This window comes from Schistocerca serialis, chromosome 4, assembly GCF_023864345.2.
Source record: "Schistocerca serialis cubense isolate TAMUIC-IGC-003099 chromosome 4, iqSchSeri2.2, whole genome shotgun sequence".
In the NCBI taxonomy this organism is placed as follows: domain Eukaryota; kingdom Metazoa; phylum Arthropoda; class Insecta; order Orthoptera; family Acrididae; genus Schistocerca; species Schistocerca serialis.
In genome coordinates this window covers 777,758,957-777,786,201 of record NC_064641.1, presented here as the reverse complement: position 1 = coordinate 777,786,201, position 27,245 = coordinate 777,758,957, and the positions used below count along the sequence as shown (strand labels likewise).

General features: G+C 38.0%; 1 protein-coding gene across 1 annotated transcript in view; it reads right to left on the bottom strand.

Annotated features, from left to right (window-relative positions):
• Positions 1–5,303: 5,303 nt before the first annotated feature.
• LOC126474943 (uncharacterized) overlaps positions 5,304–27,245 on the bottom strand; it is a 102,991-nt gene continuing 81,049 nt past the window's right edge. Inside the window, exons 6-9 of the mRNA XM_050102462.1 lie at positions 21,744–22,022; positions 7,846–8,160; positions 7,599–7,759; positions 5,304–5,623 (exon numbers count right to left, since the gene is read on the bottom strand). Of these exons, the coding sequence (XP_049958419.1) occupies positions 5,543–5,623; positions 7,599–7,759; positions 7,846–8,160; positions 21,744–22,022 (836 nt within the window). The 3' untranslated portion in view covers positions 5,304–5,542. The remainder of the gene's footprint in view (positions 5,624–7,598; positions 7,760–7,845; positions 8,161–21,743; positions 22,023–27,245) is intronic.

The window sequence follows — 27,245 nt, the reverse complement described above, 5'->3', positions numbered from 1 at the left end:
CAGCCATACTAGAGGAGCAATAATAAAATAAAAAATTATCAGCATATAAAAAGAGTGATACCAAAGACCCCATAGCTACCACTAGACCACTGATGGCCACCAGAAAGGGAGGGACACTGAGTACAGAGTCGTTTAGTCCTCCAGGACCCTGTTCCTGTGGATATGGGGCATACTGAGTAAAGCATCCACTTGAACCTGGAACATACGGTGCAAAACTAAGTTCTTGACAAGAATCTGGAGTGAACCATGGAGACCTGACTCAGTTGACATTGTAAGGAAGAGATGATGCTATGCCATGTCATAAGCCTTCTGTAAATCAAAAAAGACAAAGATGAGGTGCTGATGATGTGTGAAGGCCAGGTGTGGACTCCAGGTGAACCAAATTATTGGCAGTGGAGCAGCCTTTGTGAGAACCACCCTGAGATGCAGCCAAAAGGCCCTGAGACTCAAGGACCCAACACAGCTGTTTGGTCACCATGCATTTGAGCAACTTACAGTGAATGTCGGTAAGGCTGACTGGGCAATAACTGTCCATCTTGATGGGATTCTTACCCAGTTTCAGTACTGGAACTATTGTGCTTTCTCGCCACTGAGTTAGGAACTCACCCTCATTCTAGATATGATTAAAGAGGGCAAGGATGTGATGCTGACAATCCCTTAAGAGATGTATCAGGATTTGGTTGTGGATGCACTCTGGCCCTGGGGCAATATCAGGGCAATGGCCTAGAACACTGGCGAGTTCCCATTCACTGAATGGAGCATTATATTACTCCAGCTGGTGAATAGTAAAAGATAAGCACATATGCTCCAGCTGCTGTTTTATGAGTTGAAGGGTAGGGCAGTAGTTCTCAGACACAGATGCATGAGCATAATGTTCAGCAAAATATTTGGTGACAGAGTCTGGATCAGTATAAATGGCACCAGATGAGGAAATACTTGGTACACCTACAGGGGACTGGATGCCATAGAGGTGTCTGACCTTTGCCCACACCTGTGATAGAAACTATGTGATCGAATGGTAAAAATGTACCATTCCCAGGACTCTTGCTTTCATTATTTTATGAGGTAGTGGACACAGGCACAGAGCCATTTAAGGGCTACGAGGTGCTCCAGAGAAGGGTGCTGCTTGTGGCACTTGAGAGCCCACCTTTCAATGGGGGACTCCCAAGGAATAGGCGATAGCTTGGTTGGCTGCCAAAAAAATAGTTGCCACTGTATGCTGAACAACCACATTGATACTGCCTTGTGATGGGGAGCAAAGGATGAAAGCAGAGGTGAACCCATCCCAGTTAGCATTGCAGAGAACCCATCTGGGCAGGAATCCAGGGGAGCAACACTAAGGGAGGGACAGGAAGATTGGGAAGTGGTCACTGCCACACAGGTCATTGTGGAGTCTCCAGTGGATAGATGGTAGAAGACCAGGGCTGCCAAAGGGAAGATCAATGGCCAAATAAGTTCTGTGTGCCACACTGAAGCGTGTGGGGTACCAGAGTTCAAGAGGCACAGATCAAGCTGTGCCAGTAAAGTTTTGATTTATTTACCATGGCCAGTGACCATTATTCCACCTCACAAAGGATTATGGGCACTGAAGTTGCCAAAGACAAGAAAAAATTGAGGGAGCTGACAGAGTAATGCAGACAGTATATCCTGGGACATGACATCATTGGGAGGGAGATAAATGTTACAGATGTTAAAATACTGATGTGCCCTAACCCAAATAGCCACAGCCTCCAGAGTTGTATCAAGAGGCATAAGGTCACTACATATAGAGGCCAGAATATATGTACTAACTCTACCCCGTAACCTCTCATAGTCAGTATGATTCTTAAAATAACCTTGGAAGCCACAAATGGTAGAGGTCTGAGTTGCTGGAAATTATGTTCCCTGGGTGGCAATATAATATGCAGGGTAAGTACTTACAAGATGCCATACCTCAGCCACGTGGTGGATAAATCCATTACAGTTCCACTTCTTCTTCTCCTTAGAAGATGAGGACTGGGAAGGTTTCCCTAGATTGGTTCCAGGGACACAGGAAGAACGAGAAGTCTGATGGCCATCAGCCTGTGGTTCTTTCAGCCATCAACTGGTGTCTGGCTATGAACCAGCAGAAACTGTGGAAGGGAGAGTCCTGAGAGGAGCTAGAGGAAGATGAGATGCCTCTATCTGGGGGATGGGGACTGGATATGTGAACTTGTCCAGGATCTTATACTCCTGGAGTTTCTTCTCTCACTTAAAAATGGAGCATTCTGGTGAACAGGGAGAATGGAACTCATCAAAGTTTACACATATGGGAGAGGGGGGGAGTGCAACATTCAACAATCCCTGCAGACAGGGGTAGTGGTGCAACGGGAAGTCATATGTCTGAACTTAATGCACTTGAAGCATCTCATAGAAAGTGGAATATAGGGTTTCACACCACACTGGTGGATCATCACCTTGACATTCTCATGCAACATGTCACCCTGAAAAGCCAGGATGAAAGCCCTGGTAGCAACTTTATTTTCATTTGGACCCTTTTGGACACAACAGATGAAGTTCACACCCTGTTGCTCTAAGTTGGCCCACACCTCATTGTCAGATTGCAAAAGAAGATCACAGTGAAAGATGATGCCTGGAACAATTGAGACTCTTGTGGGGGATGACAGTCCCTGGAATGTCATCCAACTTTTCACAATAGAGCAATGCCTGTGGATGGGCAGGGGATGACATTTTAATCAGCAGGTAACTGAACATCTTAGAGATGGCTGCAACTTCCCCATTTTTGTCTTCAAGTTTTTGACAAAAACATAGAGGCTTTTTAGCCAAAAAGGTCTCCCCATCAGTCCTAGTACAGACTAAGTATTGGGGGAGTATTTTCCTCCTTGTCGTCTAGTCCCACATTCCACCCACAGTGAGGCCAGGGAAGATAACATGGTGGGAAAGTATTTTATTGCTCTATACAAGGCCTTTCCATTCAAAGAGACTGCTGGAGCTTTGTGACCACCAGCCGAAGAAAGTTTAAATTGCTTCGTGTGCGAACTATCTGCCATGGTGTCATCCACTCTAAATGGGGGCTCTCCCCATGGGTGCCATCCAGCCTCAGCAATGGCAACTTGCCCAATAATCCATTGCTGGGACTCCCCATGCCCCAGTCATGATGGGCATGTACTCCAAGGCATACATGGGGAGTGTGCCCCACCCCCACCCCCTTACAATGGGATTGGTTCTGTGTTTGGTTTTGGGCATACTACTACAACAGGAAGGAAGGGTGCCAGGTGTTAAAATTATGAACAGCTTCAGTTGGGAAGATGACATAATATTGTGGGGAAGGCAAGCCAAAGGTTGCATTTCATTGACAGGACACTTAGAAGATGCAACGAATCCACTAAAGAGACAGCTTACACTACACTCGTTCGTCCTCTGTTAGAATATTGCTGCGCGGTGTGGGATCCTTACCATGTGGGATTGACAGAGGACATCAAAAGGGTGCAAAAAAGGGCAGCTCATTTTGTATTATCACGTCATAGGGGAGAGAGTGTGGCAGATATGATACGCGAGTTGGGATGGAAGTCATTAAAGCAAAGACTTTTTCGTCGCGGCGAGATCTATTTACGAAATTTCAGTCACCAACTTTCTCTTCCAAATACGAAAATATTTTGTTGAGCCCAGCCTATATAGGTAGGAATGATCATCAAAATAAAATAAGAGAAACCAGAGCTCGAACAGAAAGGTTAAGGTGTTCGTTTTTCCCGTGCGCTGTTCGGGAGTGGAATGGTAGAGAGATAGTATGATTGTGGTTCGATGAACCCTCTGCCAAGCACTTAAATGTGAATTGCAGAGTAATCATGTAGATGTAGATGTAGATGTAAGGGCACAGAAGCAGAGTATACACCACAGTGGATGACTTTCCCAGCATGACGTTCACTTCTGTAAAATTTGGAAAAGATGGCAGGTCAAACCCAGTAAATGGGCCCATATAACTGTTAATGGAGTATGAAGATAGTGTCAGGAGTGAAACTGGAAATCAAGGCCAAAATCATGAACCAAGTCCAAGAAGGGTCTACACCAAAACGACCATCCAATGGGAAGTCAGAGGAGGTAACCAATAGTTGAAGTGTAGGTTTGCAGCACAGGAAGAGGAGGTAATGCTGCAAAGGTTGGGGCCCCGTGGAAGCCAAGCACATACTCACCAAAGTGTGGTGAGCAGCCAGGGGTGCTACATGGGTGACCCCACCGCACACTGGTCAACCTTTTACCACTGGTGCTGGCTCGAGTTGAAGAAGAAGCAATGCCTTTTCATATGGGCACTCCCATCTGAGCACACACCATTGGGCAGACCCTTTGATAGCGATGGGGCATGATTTCAGTGCAACCAGGCCATGAAATGGTCCTGGTGACAACTGACAGGATTGGTCTGCAGGCATTGAAATCAACTTTGGTTGTGGTGTTCTAACCAGAAGTCACCACCATCTGAGTGGATATTGTAGCAGTAGCCACCTCTGCACTATAATCTGCAGCATCTCACAGGGGACAACAGATGTTTAGTCCTTTCATGTCTTTCATGCCAGCTGCTGCAGATATCTTTGGTCTTTAACCCTGTTCCGTTGCCAGTGGAGTCACCAGTACCTCCAGAATCTCAATCTGTGCAGCCAGCTTCTGCTTCTTCACCTTCTCTTCTGTGTCAGAACTCTGACCCCTTGGGAGTGTCAGCCAGCGTGCTACTGCCACACTGTCCTTCACCACACTGACCAGGTTAGTTTTGGCCCTACATGCTTCTCCAGGTGAGGAGATATCTTGACACTACAAGCAGTGAACAATGCAGCATCTCCCAGCGTGCATGTGATGTCATAAATAATCTAGACTCCGGAGCATTTGTTTAATATGAGGAATGACCCCAGACATGGTTGCACAAGCAACGGTATATAAGTAGCTCGCAAATAATATAATTTGAAAAGCAGTTACTTTTATTGTTCTTTTCTTTTCTTATTTACAAGGACTGAAAACAAAAATTACTTGTTATGAGGATCAATGTACAGTACTAAAATTACTTCTAGATTCAATAATTTTCACATATTTTCACCATAAAATGCAAGTATATTTGTGGTGTTTTTGCACATAATACTGTGACATGATATTCAATCCTACAATTACAGTACATACACATGTTTAAGCTTAAACTCTCTTATTATATACATTTCTTATATATAAACTAAATAAATATATAAATAATGAAGATGTTATGATTTGGTTCAATTTGGAGCCACAATTTTTTAAAGACAAGCAGCACACATTTTTAAGAAAAATATAAACACTGTTAACTTGGATACAGCAACAATTGCATAATAATAATGCTGAAGGCTGTAATACATGAAAAAGTCTAGAAAAGACCTTTACCCAGCACTGGATGTGGGATGACCAATGATTAGTAATCATGATGATGATGATGATGATAATAATATTGACAATAACAATAATAATAATAATATCCTTAACAGGAATCGAGGTATTCAGTACAAAATTTAGACAGCATGACAAAGCTGTAGTTATGTGCTAACTCACTGAATTAAATGTGTATCAAACTCATTCTGTGAGGTGTTTCACTTTGTGAACTGCTGTCACTGGATAAATATGAGCCTGTATCAGACTGAAAAAGAAAGGCAGTATTAATTCCATACTACATTACTTGTGACATCTAATTTTTTGGTTGAACATAGACTTATAAATAGACAAAAACTAACAAAGGAAAATTTGTTATATTGCACGGTTACTAAAAAAGACTATTTGACTGGTACTGCTTATGTATCTCATATTATCCATATTTTGTTAGTTCTTATAATCAGTTATGGACTTCTCAACAGCAGATATACAATGAACAAATTAAATGTCTTTAAACTTAAGTTTCTGCACCATGCATGACTAGCAAGAAAATATATAACAAAAGACTAAAGGTGAAAGCACATACTCATATACTTGGCTTAAAGGCAAGCAAGTATTTACAAGACACCAGATCTATTTGCAGAAAAAACGTTATTTACAGAATATATACAGGTAAAACTGTATTTAAGAAGAAATTAAAAGAATTTCTGAATGACAACTCCTTCTACTCCATAGAGGAATTTTTAGATATAAATTAAGAAAAAAATATTAAAAAAAAAAAAAATAAATAAATAAAAAAATAAAAATAAAAAAACACAAAAAAATAAAGTTGTTATATTAACTTAAGTATGTTATTAAACTAACCTAATTATGTCATGTATTGGAAAATTTGACTCGTTCCACATCATTACGAAATATCGTATTCATGATCCATGGAACTAGTATTAATCTAATCTATCAGTGGATGAGCCTGCTTGACCCTAATTTGTCACATTTTAGGGAAGAAAACATAGAAGCCAAAATTTTTACTTTTAAGAATACACTATTCAAGGTCTCTTTTATCATCTTGTAAAGAAAATCACTCTGCAAAGAGCCATGTTGATTGCACTCAGAGGAATAAGCAAAAGAAAACATTATATATGTAAGCAAAATGAATTTGGATTGTGTGTCCAGTTGCGATGTATAGTATGGTGTTCACATGTGAATTTCTGAAATGTTTTGTAATACTGATAGTAAAAGAGTTTTGATTTTTCAACAGCTTTCCCTCCGCACTGCTCTCTTAACATCAATAAACATATACAGCAATGATGACTACTTTTAATGAGAGGTGTGCCATGTAGACTCTCAGATATGGCTAGCATATCAAACAATGCCTTGAAGGGCACCTGGTGGCACTTGCAATATATGAGAATGCTGTTCCCACAAACTTAGCAGCAAAATTCAAAATAATTAAACAGTTAATATTGCTTCCTTGACTGAGCAGCATGTCATTTATTATTGAATAGGAAAAGTATACCAAGATATGACAAAAATACATTTTCAACTTACAATCAGAAAAAAATCATTTCAGCACTTTTGCTACAGATGAAGAGCTAGATACCAGTAACCCCCAGCCAAAGAAAAATGAAGCACTGAATCTGAATCTGAATAATGATCAAGGCACAAACAAAATGCTCTGAATTTAAGAATTTTCAACTCTAATCTTTATGGGTTCTAGTGTATGTTCCTCACACAAGTATAAAATCTGTGGGTTTTGTTAACTGTCTATAACACTACATCATGGAAAAAACTCCATATAACAGTATTGTAAGTAGCAGACAGTTTTAAATGGGTTTAACTGTGTCAGATTTTCTGTAATTGATATCATTTAATATAACATTAAGCATGGGATGAGTAGAGATAGAACATGAGCTCAAGTGATTTTCAAACCCACAAGGTCCTTTATAAATTACTGTACACACAATATTAAGAGTAAACAATATTTTCTCGAGGAACTTCACAGGTTTAACAAAATAATAAGATGACCCTGAATGCTAGAAAGGTATGAAAAATAAGGGAACAGCTTTGAATTTTGCCCCACACATTATTTTTATCTGTCAGGAAGCTTTGCAACAGCTTCACTATGATATTACTTTTGATAAAAGTTAGCATGAGAAAATGATGCAGAGAAATGAGTACTCTATAACATAATTTTGAGGGGGTTCTACTTGTTATATATGAAAATTCTGAATGATGTTACTTACTTGTGAGACAGACTCTTTAAGTTCTGAGAAAACAATGGGAGGCACAGGCTGTTTAGAACGCTTGTAATGTCTTTTTACACACCATATAGCCCCAGCAGATGCCACAATTAGACTGACTGCTACAGCTACAACTATAATGCTCACAGAAACAACAGATGTCTCTGAAAATTAAATCATATGACATATAGCTAAAGAATCACTGAGTACTATGGTTCAAAAGTTTTATCAAATTTTCCACGTAACTTACCACTAATGTTGATTTGTATGACGTCAGTGGCTTCAGATCTATCGTCTTGTAATTCTGCTGCACATGTCCATTTACCAATATCTTCATTCTGCAGATTATTGATCTGCAGACCACATATGCCACTTTCCAGTCCATCACCATAATATATATATTTTTCTTTCATGACCCCTGGGATTGCAGGTATATTTGTACCATCTGGCCGTATGAATCTGCAGTAAGAAAGACTTGAGCCCTGAGGTACTGAGTGGCATGTAATGTAAGCTGTAACTCCTGGGGAGACTAACAAACTGTTTTCTTCTGCTGATAATCTTGTTCCTGCATAAAGAAATCCTCAGGTTTATTATTTTTCAATTGTGAACCTCAATTATTGCACCTAAATGTATATCTTTCTTCCATTTGTTGGAAAATGAACTATTAGGTTAGGCAACATAAACCAAGGTTGGCAGCAATTAAAACTATAATAATTGGGTGAGATTATTTTAATGTAAGTCAGAATGCTTTTTTATCATCATGGATTAACTTGAGTAAGATCCGTACATAGCTGTTACCTGTTAACCACAGGAAGGCATCTAAGCAATGATAACTACTCTTTCTTTTGTGAGCTCCTTTGGGTTTACCATTTCAGCAAACAGAGAATGACTACATGTGCCTGTGCATGAAGTGAATGGATGCATGATGATTGTGAAGTCAGGTAAATATACTTATGGTAAAATTACAAAACAGTCATTAAAGCCTTGAAATAATCAAACCTTTGCTAGTTCTTCAAATGATTAAACGCAAATCTGATATTTTAGTTTTACAATATATGTAGAACATTTAAAAAAATAAAAAACTGAAATGTTTAATTCTTTCTATTTTATTTTACGTTTCTTTTTGTAGTGGAACATGCCACACTTGTCAGCCAACATCATTTTTACAAGGAGGGGTGGGTCCTTCACTCATGTGATGAGTGACACTACTGAGCAGTGCAAACATTTAGTCAAGTGCACTGTGAACGATGAGACAGTGCACCATATCCTTACATTGCTGGGGCCCTGTTCATTATAAGGCTCAGTGCCTTGTGCCAGGTAGACTCCATACAGCAAAGACTATTGCAGATGAGTTATTCAATGCAGAGATTGTGAGACCATTAGACAATACATTTGTGTCAAAAAAGGAAGGTCTCATAGAATATGTAAGGACTATGTTCACTAAATGCACAAACAGTTTCAAACAGGTACTTTATTCTGGACATTCCGAATTTTTCTTAAGCTTTGGCAGGAGCATGTGTCTTCAGTGTAATCGATTACAGGAGGGCTTACCTTTAGATCCCCATGCAAGAGGAGGACATATCTAAGACATCTTTTATTACTCCATTTGGACTGTATCAGTGTCTTTTCATGCCTTATGGACCCGAAAATGCCACACAGACCAAGCAGCATTTTACTGATAAAATTTTAAGAGATGTTCCTTTTTCTTATTCATACCTCAATGACATTTTTTTAAAAATCAAATCCATCAGATCATGAGGTACACCTGTGTTCTGTATTAGATATGCTTTATCACCATGGCATGGAAATCAATACGGAAAAATGCCAACTGGGCCAGGACACAGTCATGTTCTGAGGGCATACATTAGTGCATGAGGAATCTCTTCCCAACTGCATAGAAAACAGCATTGCTTCAAGCTCTCCCCAGTCACAAATGTGTGAAGAATTAAGGCAGTTCTTGGGAACCATCAACTTCTATAGGCAGCATCTGCTGCAGGATGCAGCTATACAAGCACTGCTAACAGACATGCTGGCAGGGACAAATAAACATTGTAGGAAACTGCTGATATGGACTTTGGAAATGCTCAAGGCCTTCAATAACATCTCAAACTATTCCTCCAAGAAGCTGTGACTTAAGTACACCCAATAACCAATGCCCTATTATCTATCATCACTGAAATGAGTGACTTAGTCATAGGCACTGTACTCCAGCAATTAGTAGATGGGGTCCAACAACCTTGGACTATATGAGTCAACATACAAAAGATGTGCAACATATTCAAGGGGCCTACAATGCAGTGGCACATTTCCTCTCGAGAATCAATGCTTTTTCAGTGTGTAGTAATTATAATGAACCTGATTCAGCAGAGGAGATGGATGCTCATTTCAAAGAAATACTACAGGACTTCTCAACAAGGCTGAAGTTTGAGTGCCGTCCCTTCCCTGTTTCACTCACACAAGTTTGGTGCAATATATCCACAGGGAAAATCAGGCCACTGGTTCCATCTCAGATGAGAGGACTTGTATTTGATAACCTTCACAATTTTCTCATCTGGGCATCCATCCCATTGCTAAACTTGTAACAGGCACTTTGTTTGGCTGGACATTAAATACAACTGTAAATGCTGGAACCATGCCTGCATTGCATGTCAGTACTACCATACAGGTATGCTATCCTGGAACTTGGCCATTATGACATTCTGGTAGTAGCTTGCAGTACATACATTTGGCATTAGTAGGCTCCAACCAGATTCTGGTGGTTACAAGTATATTCTGTCAGCAGTTGACAGAGTAACGTGGCGGGTCAAAACAATGAAAGCAATAAAAGAAGAGTTTTGGAGTGCTGATTGATAGTAAATTGCTCACATGTGAATGTGCACATTACCACTTGCCTGGCAAACAATACTTCCTTTTATGTATTTTGATGAAAGTGAAAGTTGTTGGAGATGTTAAAATAATCTTGCCCTACTTTTCCTGAATTATTCTCAGATCATTAGTTCTAGTCAATGGTAAAATAAGCACTTGTATTAAGGAAAATATTTTGGAAAACAGCACTTCTCCACACTGTGGCAACATTTTATAACTTAATCTTTTCTGTATGACTGGGCCAGGTCTATTATTCAAAAAGAAAGGATTACTCAGACAAAATCAAACGGATTAGCTGGGCTTGAAACCATACTGTAAGGTGTTTACTCTGCAGTAGCAATACATTATGTATATGGGTAACAAGAAGAGTGTAGTAGCTGATAACTATAGTTTGCAAGAAGTAGTTTGTTCAATGTTGGATTGCATGTTAGTACCATACAATTGTCAACTGAAATATGCAAAAAGTCATATGAAGGTTAAAATATCAGTTATTGTAGGATTAAAAAAATTTACAAAGTGTGTTACTAAAAATTCAACATCAAACTGTAATTCAATAGTGTTTAAACAAATTTGTATTGAATAAATGTGGATGAAAGCAGAGTGACAAAAGCAATAAAATCAATCAACCTGTTAATTCTCATCATAGCAGAGCAATGAATTGTTTCAATGTGTATGAACTGTGATCTGTGAATAGTAGAAATAGGGCCATAAATTTAAGTGGAATCTACACGCACTATTTACCAGACATGTAATTGACTATTGTGGGTGTGTCCCATCTTATTCATTAAATAATTAGAAGTGGGGCCAAATTCTTTTGGATGGATTAGTAGATACAGTGAAGCAATACCACATATGTGAAATGGAAGGCCACATGACAAAAGACAGTGATAGTCACATACTAGCAAATAGATGTTACAGCATATTAGAGAAGAATGTCTACTTGTTAATTTAATTAAAGGGGTGAATAGCAAATTTGACTGTGCAGGCATTTACAGGTTAGCCTTCCAATAACCATAGCCTTTAACTCATTTACCAAATTTGGGATAAACAAAATGATAATTTTTGTTTATGGCACACAACATCTGCATCAGCAATGTGCATGCTGATTTTACTGAGAAATGAGTGTGAATGTGAGTAAAAGATATAAAATATTTTTGGTAAAAGTACAGAAATTGGTTCTAAAACACATACACATGCACAAAGTGGAACATAAATATAAGAAAAATGTAAGAATATAAAGTCCAGTTTTTATTAAAACATGTATTAAAAGGGAAGAGATAAAATAGTGAATTACGTATGTTATCTAGATGGCCATTTAGGAAATCAGAGCAGATGAGGAAGTTACTCTGTCTGTTGCACTCTTTAGGATTGTATAGAGCTCTATGTTAAAGACAGCAAATTTGTCTATAAGCAGACTCTACATCAGAGGAAACTTCTGAGCAACGACAGTTTGTTCCTGCTTAAAACCATTAGTATAGATAAACTTTAACTTATAGTGCTCATCTAAAAACATGTCAAATTCTTGTTTCAAAATATAATCTGGTGTACAAGATGTCTTGAATTCTTTTAGATATCAAAACAGCATTGCTCTCCTACTAATAGGGGTAGATACTAGCTTCAAACCTTGTGTTGAAACATTCCTGTCCATCACACTAAGATCTGTAAGATGTTCCTTTGTGCCGATCTTAATTGGTCTTCTCAATCTTTTGTAAATTACATACATTTATTGTGGTTATAATCAGACTAGAAGATTAAAGGCTGGAGGCTTGGGGACTGATTGACCATGTTGTGTCTTTGCAAACTTGTTGTTGATGTTTAAAGCCAATTCCCAAGCATCAGCAAAGAGGTTATGTATGAAGCTTTTTCTGAAGGCTCTTGTTGCCTGTCTAATGCCCTCATTGTGAATGGGGTTCAAGATCTTTAGATAGGATGGCAGTGCAGAACCATATACACTATGGCCATAGTCCTGCCACAACTGAGCATAAAAGGATCTGTGTACACCCCCATTCCCCTTCCCTCCTCCTAATATGTGCTGCTAATGCACATAAAACTCTGAAATATTTAGAAGCTTTAGAACTTGAAATGCACCTGCTCTGGCTGACTTTTAAAATAGTATGCACTATGGAGAATTAGTGTACTGCCTGGTATGTGGGTATTTCTTGAATCAATAGTTTGTCTTCTCTGTTTTTTTGGCATTAACAAATAATTTTCAGTAGACAATTGACTCTTTTGATTACTAATTAGAAGATTTTAGATTTTGATTAATTTTTTAGTTAGTTATCTCAACTGGCAAATTAGTAGTATCTAATAAAAATACACAAGTATGTGAGACTACATTGTTTATGTCAGACAAATTCTAAAATTGTTCATAAAATATAACTTCAACAGGAAAACCGAAATTGGTGACAGTTTTACAGTGATGTTAAATCACTGTACTGATGTGGGTGAAAACTGTATCCCAATATTACCAATATAAAATGAAACTGGTAATCAAAACAAAACCTAAATTTAATTTTTTTTATCTATAATAGCCATTTTATGAAGGAAAAACATGTGTATTAAAGTTAAAGAATCAAGCTAAGAAAATGTAGCATGATAAATTATGGAAAATGCCTTATACTAACAAAGAGATAGAGGGGCTGGCTAGTACTTACCTCAGCTCAGTACAGCCAATAGATAATACAAAACAGAACAGAAAATTTACATTCCTAGCTTTCGGAACTTTGTCCCTTCATCTCTCTTCTCCCCTCCCCTCTCTCCTCCATGATGAAGGAACAAAGTTCCAAAAGCTAGGAATGTAAATTTTCTGTTCTGTTTTGTGTTAGTACTGAGCTGAGGTAAGTACTGGCCAGCCCCTCTATCTCTTTGTTAGTATTTCACATCTTTATATGAGATTTTCCATTAATCATTTGGAAAATGTCTTATATAATAACAACATTAATTGTGATGAATTTTATAACAGTGAAAAACTATGATACAACTGTTGTGGTTATATAACTGTGTGAGTGACAGATGTCATGAGTTCTTTCACATTTGATCTTTGGTGTACAGATACTATTGTGACTTTGTAGTAATTTTGTTTGGCTTACTTATTAAAATTAATTTTTTGCACTTAAGTCAACCCCAGAGCCATTACTTCTCACATCATGAGGTAATATAATTTGATGTAGTAGACAAATGATAGAAGCACTGTCCTTGAGATGCTTCAGGTGTAGCAACCAAGGGAGTTTAGCACCAAAGAGGAGGCGCAGGAATTTTACTGATACCTTGAAACTAAGAATTGTGTTTCTCAGTTGCAGTTTGGTTTGATTAACCACATGACTTATACAATAACAATAGGCACATACACATTCTTCTGGGGAAAAAAACTGAAAACTGATAACTAGAAGATGAATAAAATACCGAAAAAAATCACCAACAAAAAGAGAGCAGCAGACTAGGCTTCTGCCTGTGGACACTATACTGTTATCAGCTGTTGCAGAAAGAGTAGCAGTTAACACATTCCCCCAAGGAATACAAATCTCAGTATGTCAGTCTAAGAGTGCATTGCCAACTGAACCTGAAAAACCACCCTGAAAGGTAGGATCTCACTATAATGGAATGACAATCCCAGAAGTGACATTCCTACATTTTTTGGCTGATACTGTATCTCTAAGTAGTATCATAGGCAAAATCAAACAATGGAAAATCCAGGATGGAATGTAACAATATTATCAAAAGGACAGTTACTGCTCACCTCACAGCAGAGATCCTGAGTCACAGACAGAAAAAGAGAGAGAGAGAGAGACTGTCAAGAGTGAGGTTCCAGGCAATAAGGCATTCATCAGAAATAGACAACTTACATGCAAACACTCACATAAATGCATATCACACACACACACATGACCACAGTCTCTGGCTGTTAGGGCCAAAGTGCGAGCAGTAGATGATGGGAGGAGCAATCAAGTGTTACGAGTAAGGAGGAGGCTGGGGCAGGGAGGGAGAGTGATAGCAGGGTAGGTGTGTGGTTAGTAAAGTTCTGCTTATGGGAGCATACAGGAATGAGATGAAGAGAGGGTAGGGAAGCTATGTGCAGTTGGGAGGATAGATGGAGAGTGGGGTAGCAGAAAATTTGGTAGAAAGAGGGCAATTAGTGCTGGAATGGGAACAGGGAAGGGGCTGGATGGGTAAGACAATAACTAACAAATGTTGAGGCCAGGAGGATTATAGGAACATATGATATATTGCAGGGAGAGTGCCCATCTACACAGTTAAGAATAGCTGGTGTTAGCGGGGAGGATCCAGACAGCACAGGCTGGGAAGCAATCATTGAAATAAAGAATGTTGTATTGGGCAGCATGTTCAGCAACAGGGTGGTCCAGCTGTTTCTTGGCCACAGCTTGTCAGTGACCATTCAGGCAGACTGCTTGTTGAAACTTCCTGGCAGATTAAAACTGTGTGCTGGACCAAGACTTGAACTTGGGACCTTTGCCTTTCGTGGGCAAGTGCTCTACCATCTGAGCTACCCAAGCACGACTCATGCCCCATCCTCACAGCTTTACTTCTGCCAGTACCTCGTCTCCTACCTTCCAAACCTTACAGAAGCTGTCCTGCAAACCTTGCAGAACTAACACTCCTGAAAGAAAGGATATTGTGGAGACATGGCTTAGCCACAGCCTCAGGGATGTTTCCAGAATGAGATTTTTGCTCTTTCTAACAGGAGTGCTAGTTCTGAAAGGTTTGCAGGAGAGCTTCTGTAAAGTTTGGAAGGTAGGAGACGAGGTAATGCCAAAAGTAAAGCTGTTAGGATGGTGCATGAGTTGTGCTTGGGTAGCTCAGATGGTAGAGCACTTGCCCGCGAAAGGCAGAGGTTCCGTGTTCGAGTCTCAGTCCAGCACACAGTTTTAATCTGCCAGAAAGTTTCATATCAGTGCACACTCCGCTGCAGAGTGAGAATCTCATTCTGGAGACTGCTTGTTCTTCATCATGCCCACACAGAGTGCAGCAAAGTGGTTGCAGCTTAGCTTGTAGATCACATGGTTGGTTTCACAGGTATCCCTGCCTTTGATGGGATAGGTGATGCTTTGACCAGATTGGAGTAGGGGTGGTGGGAGGATGTATGGAACAGGTCTTGTATCTAAGTCTGTTACAGGGATAGGAGCTATGAGGCAAGGGGTTGGGAGCAGTGGTTGTGTAAGGATGGGCAAGGATACTGTATAGGATCAGGGGCCACCAGAATACCAGTGTGGAAGGGATGAGGAAACACCACTTTATTGTCCTCCACCCCTACACCCTGCTATCCCCTGCCCATCCCTGCCCAAACAATCTCCGTAACACCTGTCCCCCTCACCCTCCTTCCCCCCACCCGACCACACACACCGTTGCTTCTCTCATCATACACTTCTGCTTGCGGTCTGGCCCCAACAGCCAGAGACTGTGTTCATGTATAAGTGAACTGTGTTTGCATGAGTGTGTATGTATATATTGTTTATTTCTGATGAAGGCCTCGTTGGCTGAAAGCTCACTTTCTGATAGTCTTTTCATTGTGACTATCAACAACCCAGCACCTCTGCTATATGGTGAGTAGCAAGTACCCTTTTTGTAATATTGTCACATTGTTTCACAGGTAATTTCAATGTAAAAAATAATCATAGCACTTGCTGCCCACACAGAAAATGCATTTTGTATCACCACATCCAGGAGTATTAGGTTTTTGTGTGTAGAAAGGTACTGATAGAAACTACAATGAAGGTGACTGAAATTTTTCTGGCTTCTTCAGTTTGTACTACTGAGCTCTTAATCGTTAGTACCAGTGTCTTCTCTACATAACAGGTATGTACTACACTGTGATAACTATATGGGTTGGTGCATTATCTTTCCCAGGTTTTGGGGGGAGGGTAATGATTGCTTCCCTCCATGAATAAAGATATTGTCTCTTAAACTATACTCTGTTAAAAGCATGAGTTGAGATTCTTTGATCCCTATTCAAAATTTTTGACATATCATAGTGCATTTCATCTCTCCCTGATGTTGTATTGTGAGCTACAGATAGTACATGCTTTTATTTGCCCATACACGCTAGGTTGTTGTACTCTTCAATGTCATTGGAGCTAAATTATAATCATGCACTCCCAGTTTACTCCCATCAGAATTTGAATGCAACATCTTGACTGGCAATAGATGCCATTTGTTCAAAGTATTTTGCCATTCTCTATTCTACAGCTTCTGGTTTAGTGCTTAGGGCATTGCTGTGCATGAATTACCTTTCCCATTGCTCCTTATGATTGGCTCATACATTTTTACTGATGCTACGAAACAGTTAACATATTGTGAAAATCTAGGAAATATCTGATTTTTGCTCTCTATGATAATGCACCAAGCTTTTTCCAGAGAAATATGAAAGGCTACTAGATCACTAACAGATGGATTATAATAGAACATTTGCAGTGCTGCCAATTGGCTGCTAAATGGCACTCCTTGCCCCATCATAATACTGGTTGTCTACCAGGCATAACAGGTAACATTGGGACTGACACATCAGTCGCTCTGTTGATGATGATATTAACATGTTCTACAATATCCTTGATGCTGGAATACAGACAGGTTATGGTAAAGCATCCAGATGCTTCTGTTTGACATCCATTTAGGTGACAAGTGTTTATGTACCTAGCAGGTTTATTCAGGCAGGAAAATGTTCATTAGAATCCAAGACTTCCACTGCTTGCCAAAGGACATGCTTTCCTTGTATTGAGGAAGTAGACATTACTCGACAAGATGAACCTTTCCACTGCTTGCACCCTGGGACAAGTGGATGTAGAGACGCATAGCATAGCATGTGATAGGCACTGGCATTTCCAAGGAGGAAGGGCGGGGCAGTTTGTAGATGACACCTTCAAGGGATTCATTATCCATGTGTTCATGAGTTGGAAAATACCAGCAGCAGATAATGGTGTCCAAACATTAGCTGTTACTAATTGAAGGTGGGCAATGGGGAAAACAAGTACAGAATGGAATGTCTTATGGATAAATACTGCCACTTCATCCTTTGTCCTCTCACTCACTAATATCATCCTTCCTGTTGATGATGTAACCTTTAAATACATGGTTCTTTGAAGGCTTGAACTGCGTTTCTTGTATGTGTTGGCACAAGGGCCTATACTATCTTTACTTATTCCACATATATTCCTGAACCATTCACATTCTTTGGTGACACATGTTGTAAGTAGGATGACCTTCCACTTCATCAGTGTGTGTATTCAGTCTCACTTCAGTGTAAGATTAATTAGTTAATGCTGACCACCTCTTATCGCATGATTTCATGACAGGTTTTTTTGTCTTTTGTTGTAGAACTGCAAGCTATTTAGAAAAGATGTAACTGCTCTGTGCTTCTCACTTATGGCTGCAGGTTGTCTAATCAGTTTGGTAGTGACCTTTGCTGAAACTAGTTTAGAAATAGCTGCAGACTTAGGAGTGTCGGTATATTTGCTTGTAAATTTACATGTGCAGATGTTTGTGTCAATATCTGTTGCCTTTGTTTGTGTGGCAGCAAAGAAAGTCAAGAAAACAGGAGGCTGGATGACCTTATATTCTTTCCTGCATCTGTATAAAAAATTTTATTGGTCACTTTAATTTGAAATTTCTTTTCTTTTAAAAATGCCACGCTATTCCTGTTCCAAGTAGGGTGATTACTGAGAGTTTACACAGAAATGTGCCTCTGAATGTGATGCTCTTACTTTGTAGGCACATTTCCCTCATATTCCATGTGATATCTTACCACTACATTCTTCTGTAGAGGGGAAGTATCTTTGACATTTATAACACCATACAAGATTGGGCACATAAGATCTTATCTTCAGTCAAATAAATCCAGACTTCATCGACTCAAGGGGGATAGGCAGATTGAAAGTTAGGATGAAAGCTGCATTCTCCAGCTCACCATTCATTCTCCCTGTTATGTTTACTACTTCTTTTTTGGTTTCCATTCCCTATTATTTTTGGACTTCAGCAGTGTCCATGTCCATGACCATGTCCATGATGTCTCCACAATTTATGAAGCCATTACTAAAGTTGAGAGTATTATGTTTCTCAATTGCTACAGCATGTTGATGAACTCAGAAGTGTGTTTACTTGTTTGAGATGTAGAAGTTTCAACCAGAAACATTCTGTAGCAATGGTGTTAGATTGTCTTTATACTTCCAGAAATACTTTACGACGTTTAGTTATATAGAAGGGAGATACTTCCTCAAAAGACACCTCCTCTGCTTCTATCATAATAAAGATTTTCTGGCACTGTTGTGCTCTGTTATAATGATGACAGTCCAGTTTTCCTAAAGGATTTCCAGAGGGACTATTGTGTTCAGCCTTCTTAGTAGTTTGGGTGTTGGTGATCTCTAATGGTCCACCAATCCCACTGAGAGATATAATTTTGTGTTTGTAAGCTTCCAAGCAGGCATGGCAGATTCCCACTAACTATTCTTTTGCCTGAACAACCATCCATCCCAACAGCATGTATGATACCCTGAGACTGAAGTTTTTCTATAGATGGTGTAACATCCTCGCAATCAAAGGAGTTAAGCCAAAGCTCCCACTCCCCAAAACACTCACAATGTCCCTCTGTTATCCCCTGTGGTGTTTGTTGATGCATATTCAGAATTCATGGTAGTATGAGACTGGCTGCACTTACCAGCACACAGCTAAGAAACTCTGGGCCTGCTATGCCTGTGTCCATCATTGGCTGAAGTTGACTTCCAGAATGGAAAGAGACATGGTTACGAAAAGGTTCAGGGTCACATTTGCCAGAGATCTGATGAATTAATCCTGTTTATTTATTATGTATTTCTGCACCAGAAAACAATGTTTCTTGTATTAAATTTTTTATGTTTTTGATGTGGTCAATAAATTTCATTTTCCTGTGATGCTTTACAAGTCCATATTATCTACTTTGACCAAAGTAACAGTACTTGATACTGAGTTGTTACTGACCTATTGGGGCAGCTAATTAATGAAATAAATGATTCCCAACTCACATAGGAATATGTGCTTCTAGTGAAGTATGTGATACACTGTAAATTTCATTATGTTATTTATAAAAACAAAGATGATGTGACTTACCAAACGAAAGCATTGGTATGTTGATAGAGACACAAACAAACACAAACACACACACACACACACAAAATTCAAGCTTTCGCAACCCACGGTTGCTTCATCAGGAAAGAGGGAAGGAGAGGGAAAGACGAAAGGATGTGGGTTTTAAGGGAGAGGGTAAGGAGTCATTCCAATCCGGGAGCGGAAAGACTTACCTTAGGGGGAAAAAAGGACAAGTATACACTCGCACACACATATCCATCCACACATATACAGTACAGACTGTGTGTGTGCGCGCGTGTGTGTATACCTGTCCTCCCCCTAAGGTAAGTCTTTCTGCTCCCGGGATTGGAATGACTCCTTACCTTCTCCTTCCCTCTTTCCTGATGAAGCAACCATGGGTTGCGAAAGCTTGAATTTTGTATGTGTGTGTTTGTGTTTGTTTGTGTCTCTATCAACATACCAACGCTTTCGTTTGGTAAGTTACATCATCTTTGTTTTTTCCCATGTGGAATCTTTCCCTGTATTATATTCATTATATTATTTTGTATTTATGATTATATTTCTTTCTGGTACACATTTAATCATTATCCAAAAACATTTGAAATAATTTAATGACCTATATAAAATAAATTTTATCACCTTATTTCTTATACGAAGTTATGAATCTGTACAAGTTAAAATTTTGCGTATATATGTATTTCTTCTGTCAGTTCAATAATTTCTAATCCAGGAAGACAGAAATTTATTAATGTAACACTATTTCTGCATAAAATAAAAAGGCTTTGCAAACAGAGTTTCTAGAAAACAATGTAAAATATCATTGTCAAACATTCAAAATGTAAATATTTAGACCATTAAAAACCTTTAATCTGATTTTAAAGATATTTCTTCATGTAAATTAATAAATCAGTAACATTCATACATTGGAACATGTAGGAAACTAAAATATTGAATTTATATAGTTGAAATTTGCACATTTCAAAAACAATTATTGTTTGTGAAGAGTATGTTATAAACTTAAAATTCAAGAATTATTTAATGCTTCATTGGAAATGAAGACTCATTAAAATTGTAATAATAAAAAGGCCTTATCCTTAATTGTTATTCATTAAGGCCAGTGTGGAGTCAGTCAGTCAGTTGCTAGATTAGTCATTGATTAGTTGTTAAGAAGTTGTCAATTTGTATCAGTTATTTGGCAGATTTGTTTGCAACAAATATTAATCATTCTTCAAAAGGGCATGTGAAATTTTGTCACTGTTTTAAATGATAAGTCAGTACATAAATATGTGACATAAAAAATATTGTTTCATTCCATAGTTTAAATCTGAGCAATTTCTTATCAACCTTCAACATGTTGAATTTACCACATAACTATTTACTAAAAGTCAATACAAATACCTACTGTAACATTACTTGCAAATGTAATTGTTTTATAGTGGTTGCAGCTGTATAATTGGCTATAGATAAGTTGGTATGTTAGAACATGTTTTTGAAAAATATTGCAGTACTTTCCTTTTACTTCAAACAACAATTCTCAGGGAGTCATTTAATCCCTCCATAATACAAATGTAGAAGATTAATTACAGTTGCAACACAAATTCTTTATATTGTTTTCAAGTTCCATATTGCTAATGACTACTGAACATGGTTCATGATTTTTACTGCATGGATGAAAGAGTAAGTCCTATTCGTTATAGTGAAAAACTACATAAAAGTGAGAGTCAGGCTATGTGGCAGTTTCCACACCTGCATATCCCTCAACCATCTGAGAGACAAAATCAAATCAAACAAAACAGTTTTCAAGTAACAGCATATATGTAGGAAACTTTTAAAAGACTTACAACTGCAATTGTGAATATAAAAGTGCAGTGGTTTCAGGAGATTATCATGAAAAAGTTCTCATTTCATAGTGAAGATGTCTAGACAGCAGATTAAGTAATCTATTGAACACTCTGCTCTTCTGCTTTCTTGTACTTAAAGTTACCACACTGAATCACACAAAAACATAATTCATCCATACCATGTCATAGTGTAAAGTGCGATAGTATAAATAGCTATTGAGGTCTTCTAAATTATTCAAATATAAGCATATAGAGTCTACACAGATCAGAAATGCACATGAAATATAATTTTCATTATGGAACAGCACTGCAGTTTCTCTCTAAAATAAATTAAAATTTTTGTTAGTATAATATGATATATTACAGTATTTACCTGAAATGAAAACAGATCTTGAGATGATAATCTCATCACCAGCAGAATATGTGCCTCCCATATGACACTCCCAGATACCAGAGTCAGAATAATTAGTAGTTTCAACAGATATTTTGCATTTTCCCACTGAAAGTAAATCATCATCCTGCTCAGGCACTATCTGGGATCCACTGGGATGGCGCATCCAACAATATGCAAGAATTACGTTAGCTTGGCAACTAACTTCTAGTTTTGAACCAAAAACAGCCAGAATTTCGTTTTTGCTGTCTGACACAGTTTCTGAAATACAGACTCAAATCAGCATTGATACTATTCAGAAGTAAAGAGACAGTATAAGTACATAGGAAACATAACTCTAATTTGACTGTAACACTGCTTTTGCAGTTCTTTAAGCCGACTTACATTACACAGATTATAATCTTGGACATTGAGAGCACACCTTTTAAATACAACAAAAAAAAGAAACTATCTACCATTAGGTTATCATTTTATGTCAGAGTTACCTAAAAATTTCTCTAGCGACTGTCTTGTAGTATTACAATATCGTGTCTCCTTGTAGCCACTTAAAACATGATAATGTTTATACTTCATTCTGTAGGTAGGAAGATACTGCACATTCCACATTCTTGTGACTCACTCCTAATTATTTTATGACAATTCATCTGAGTTACAATTTGGTAAATTCTAAATTATTCAGGGTTCTCTCTTATCATAAGGTCTAGGGCAACATTAAATAAATGAATCCTACCTACTTATGTGTTTTTGTAACTATAAACTGCCTTGTGACATTAAAATGTAAATGTATTTATTGTGAACAGCAAATTTTATGTTACCTGCAACACAGAAGACTTCCGTATTGTGTGTAGTAATTAAGTTGATGACTAGGGTGTGGATTTTATGTAATTACATATTCTGTTCCTTCATATGTAGTTATAAGAAAAACTAAAACTTCTATGCATTACATTGAAAGAACCCCTATTTCAAAGTTTTAAATTACATGATTTAAAGATTTTGAGATATAATACATATTTTAAACTATACTACACAATTTTTCATATTTTAATATTATTACTTAATATAATACATTTTATCAAGCCCCATACATTTTCACTAAATAGTAACAATGAAGAAAAAATTAAGTTTTAGCATTGTGTTTCTAACATTGTCATCAATCACATTACACTGAAAGCTACATTGCACAAGTGATTCAACAATGATTCATTTTAAATGCTTTACATCCTTATCTACACTACACTAGGTGAATGGCAGAGGATACGTCTTATTGTACCAGTTATTTGGGTTTCTTCCTGCTCCTTTCACATATGGACGAAGGGAAAAATGATAGTTTGAATGCCTCTGTTTGTGCAGTAATTATTCTAATCTTGTCCTCATGATCCCTATGTGAGTGATGCATAGGGGGTTGTTTGTATATTCCTACAGTAATTGTTTAAAGACAATTCTTGAAACTTTGTTAGCAGATTTTCTCAGGATAGTTTACACCTATCTTTATGATTCTTCCAGTTCAGTCCCTTCAGTATCTGTGACAATCGCCCATGAATTAAACAAACCTGTGACCATTCATGCTGCCCTTGTCTGTGTATGTTCAATGCCCCTGTTAGTCCTGTCTGGTACAGGTTCCTCACTCTTGATCAATATTCTAGAACTGATCACATGAGTGATTTGTAAGAAACTTCTTTGTAGGTTGATTGCACTTCCCCAGATATTTGTATAAGTTGGCCAAATCCAACAGTGACTCACTGATCATAGGATACTATGTTTCTTTGCTTTGTGAAGTGAAAAAATTTACATTTCTGAACATTTAGAGCAAGTTGCCAATTTCCACACCATTTTGAAATCTATCAGAGTGTGACTGCATATTTTTTGCAGCTTCTGCCAGATAGTACTTCATTACAGATAACCACATCATCTGCAAAAAGCTTGATTTTGTTAGTAAAATTGCCTGCAAGTGCATTAATATACAACATGAACAGCAAGGGTCCAAACACACTTTCCTGGGGCAAACCAAAAGTTTCTTCTACATCTGATAATGGCTCTCCATCTGAGATAACATGCTGTATCCTTCCTACGAAAAAGTCCCCAGTCCAGTTACAAATTTCACATGATCCACCATGTGATCATACTTTTCACAATAAGCATAGCTAGGGCACTGAGTGAAATGTTTTATGGAAATCAAGAAATAGTGCATCTACCTGGTTGCCTTGTTTCAAAGCTTTCTGTATATCATGTGAGAAATGAGTGAGTTTCACATGATCGATTGTTATCAAAGTCCATGCTGGTTGGCATTGAGGAGATCATTCTGTTCAAGATATCTCATTATGTTCAAGCTCAGAATATTTTCTAAGACTTGATAGCAAATCAGTGTCAAAGATATTGATAGTAGCTTTGTGGATCTCTTCTACTACCCTTCTTCTAGATGGGTGTGACCTGTGCCTTTTCCCAAGAAATGGGCATGGTTTTTTTGTTCAAGGAATTGATGATAGATTATAGTTTCAAGAGGGGAAAACTCAGCCACAATTTCATTACAGAATCTGAGAGGAGTTCCATAATGCCCTGTGCAGTTTTAACAATTTCTGTTGTTTCTCAACAGCACTGATACTAATACTTGTTTCATTCATCTTTCCAGTGATATGAGGCTTAAAGTGGGGCAATTCTCCTGGGTTTTCCTATGTAAAGGAACATTTGAAAGTGGAGTTAAGAATTTCAGATATTGCTTCACTATCCTCAATTTCACTTCCTGCATCATTCACTATGGACTGGACACTAACAGTTTTTACATATGACCAGAATTTCCTTGGGTTCTGTGAAAAATCACTTGATAATATTCTGCTACAGTTGTCATTCAAGGGATCACACATTGCTCTCTTGACAGGCAAATGTGTTTCAATCAGCATCTCTCTGTATGTTGCCCATATGTTGCCCTATGCTTTGTTTTACACCTATTATGCGGTAATCTCTGTTTCTTTAGAAGTTTCTTTACACTGAGTGTGAACAGTGGAGGGTCCCTTACAATATGAACTGTTCTACTTGGTACATATCTATCCAGTCCATGTGTCAATTAGTCTTTTAAACTTGAGCCAGTGTTCCTCTACATCCTCCTGCCCTGTGCTGAAAGTTTCAAGTTCCTCATTGAGATCTTTCACTATTAATTTTTTATCTAGTTTACTGGACATATATATCTTTCTGCTTGTTTTAGTTGTCCTTTGTAGTTTGGTAATCATTGTTGCCACAACCACACCATGGTCACTGATACCAGACCTGATGTGGACATCCTCAAACAGGTCGGATCTATTTGTTGCCATTAGATCCAATATATTTCCATTATGGATGGGGTTCCTAGCTATCTGTTCTAGGTAATTTTCAGAGAAGACATTTAATAAAGTTTCACAGTATGTCTCAGCATGCAAACCACTAACAAAACTTAATTTTCCTAATTAACTGCTGGATGATTAAAATCTCTCCTGAAGATACAGTATGATTGGGGAACTTACATACAAGTGAACTCAGGTTACTGGTTAGATCAGGAGATGAATCTGGCAGGTGATAGAAGGATCCAATTATCATTTTATGCTCAACCCTGATAATCTTGCCCAAACAATCTCATGTTGTTGTTGTTGTGGTCTTCAGTCCTGAGACTGGTTTGATGCAGCTCTCCATGCTACTCTATCCTGTGCAAGCTTTTTCATCTCCCAGTACCTACTGCAACCTACATCCTTCTGAATCTGCTTAGTGTATTCATCTCTTGGTCTCCCTCTACGATTTTTACCCTCCACGCTGCCCTCCAATACTAAATTGGTGATCCCTTGATGCCTCAGAACATGTCCTACCAACCGATCCCTTCTTCTGGTCAAGTTGTGCCACAAACTTCTCTTCTCCCCAATCCTATTCAATACTTCCCCATTAGTTATGTGATCTACCCATCTAATCTTCAGCATTCTTCTGTAGCACCACATTTCGAAAGCTTCTATTCTCTTCTTGTCCAAACTATTTATCGTCCATGTTTCACTTCCATACATGGCTACACTCCATACGAATACTTTCAGAAATGACTTCCTGACACTTAAATCTATACTGGATGTTAACAAATTTCTCTTCTTCAGAAACGCTTTCCTTGCCATTGCCAGCCTACATTTTATATCCTCTCTACTTCTACCATCATCAGTTATTTTGCTCCCCAAATAGCAAAACTCCTTTACTACTTTAAGTGTCTCATTTCCTAATCTAATACCCTCAACATCACCCGACTTAATTCGACTACATTCCATTATCTTCGTTTTGCTTTTGTTGATGTTCATCTCATATGCAACAATCTCATATGCAGCTCCAATTTCTATCTTGATGGCTTTGAGTTTCTTGTCAACTGCAACAAATATACCACCTCCATTTCCCATTTGCCTACCTGATGCAGATAGTGGAGGTTAGCTAAGAGTGATTAACAAAGCTATCTATGAACTTATTTTTTAATTAAAATAACTGGCTTTATTTACAGTGGTTGATTTTTCACATACAACCAAATAATAATAATAATAATAATAATAATAATAATTACAAAGAATACTACTACTGCAAACAAGACAAAGATAAACAGCTGCACTTACATAGATAAACTCTATGCACTAACAGTCAGAATGTGAGCATAAACAGGACAAGAACTGCAAACACAGGCAAATGAAATTATGAAAGATCTTTCCAATACTCCCACTGTTTAGGTGATTGTATTTACCAATTAACAACATTGAGCACAAATATACAAATGTTTCTTTGGTTAATGCTTTGGTTAACAAATCAACAAGTTGTTCTGTGGTACACACAAACTACTTCTATCACTTTTTCATGTAAGAAATGATAGTGTACATCTATATGTTTGGTGCATTTGTGATATTCAGGATATTTTGGTAACTTGATTGTGCCCTGGTTGTCAATTTGTAATGTAGTTGGTTCATTACACTTGATTCCCAGACCACATAGTAATTTTCTCAGCCAAATCGCATCCTTAGTAGCAGTAGCAGCAGCTACATATTTGGATTCAGTTGTACTTAGAGTAACAACCTTTTGCCCATGAGAAGTCCAGGTTACAGGACCACCAGCCAGAAGTAAAACAAATCCTGTTATCGATTTTGATGATGTAAGATCACCTGCGTAGTCAGCATCAGAAAAACCAACCAGTTGCATTTTGCTCCCACAGTTTGTGTACTCTATACCATAATCTGGTGTATCAATTAAGTACCTGTAAATTCTCTTTACTGCTTGCCAATGTGCATTAGTATGGCTGTTCAAAAATCTGCTCACACTGTTCACTGCAAATGAAATATCTGGTCAAGAAATAACTGAAAAAAACATAAGAGATCCAACCACTTCATGATATGGTACTTTTTCACTCCTGAACTCTTCATCATTAAGTAACAGTTTCACATGAGGATCAGCAGGAACACTTGAACATTTTGCATCAGACATTCCACATTTCCCAGTTATTCTTCTCATATA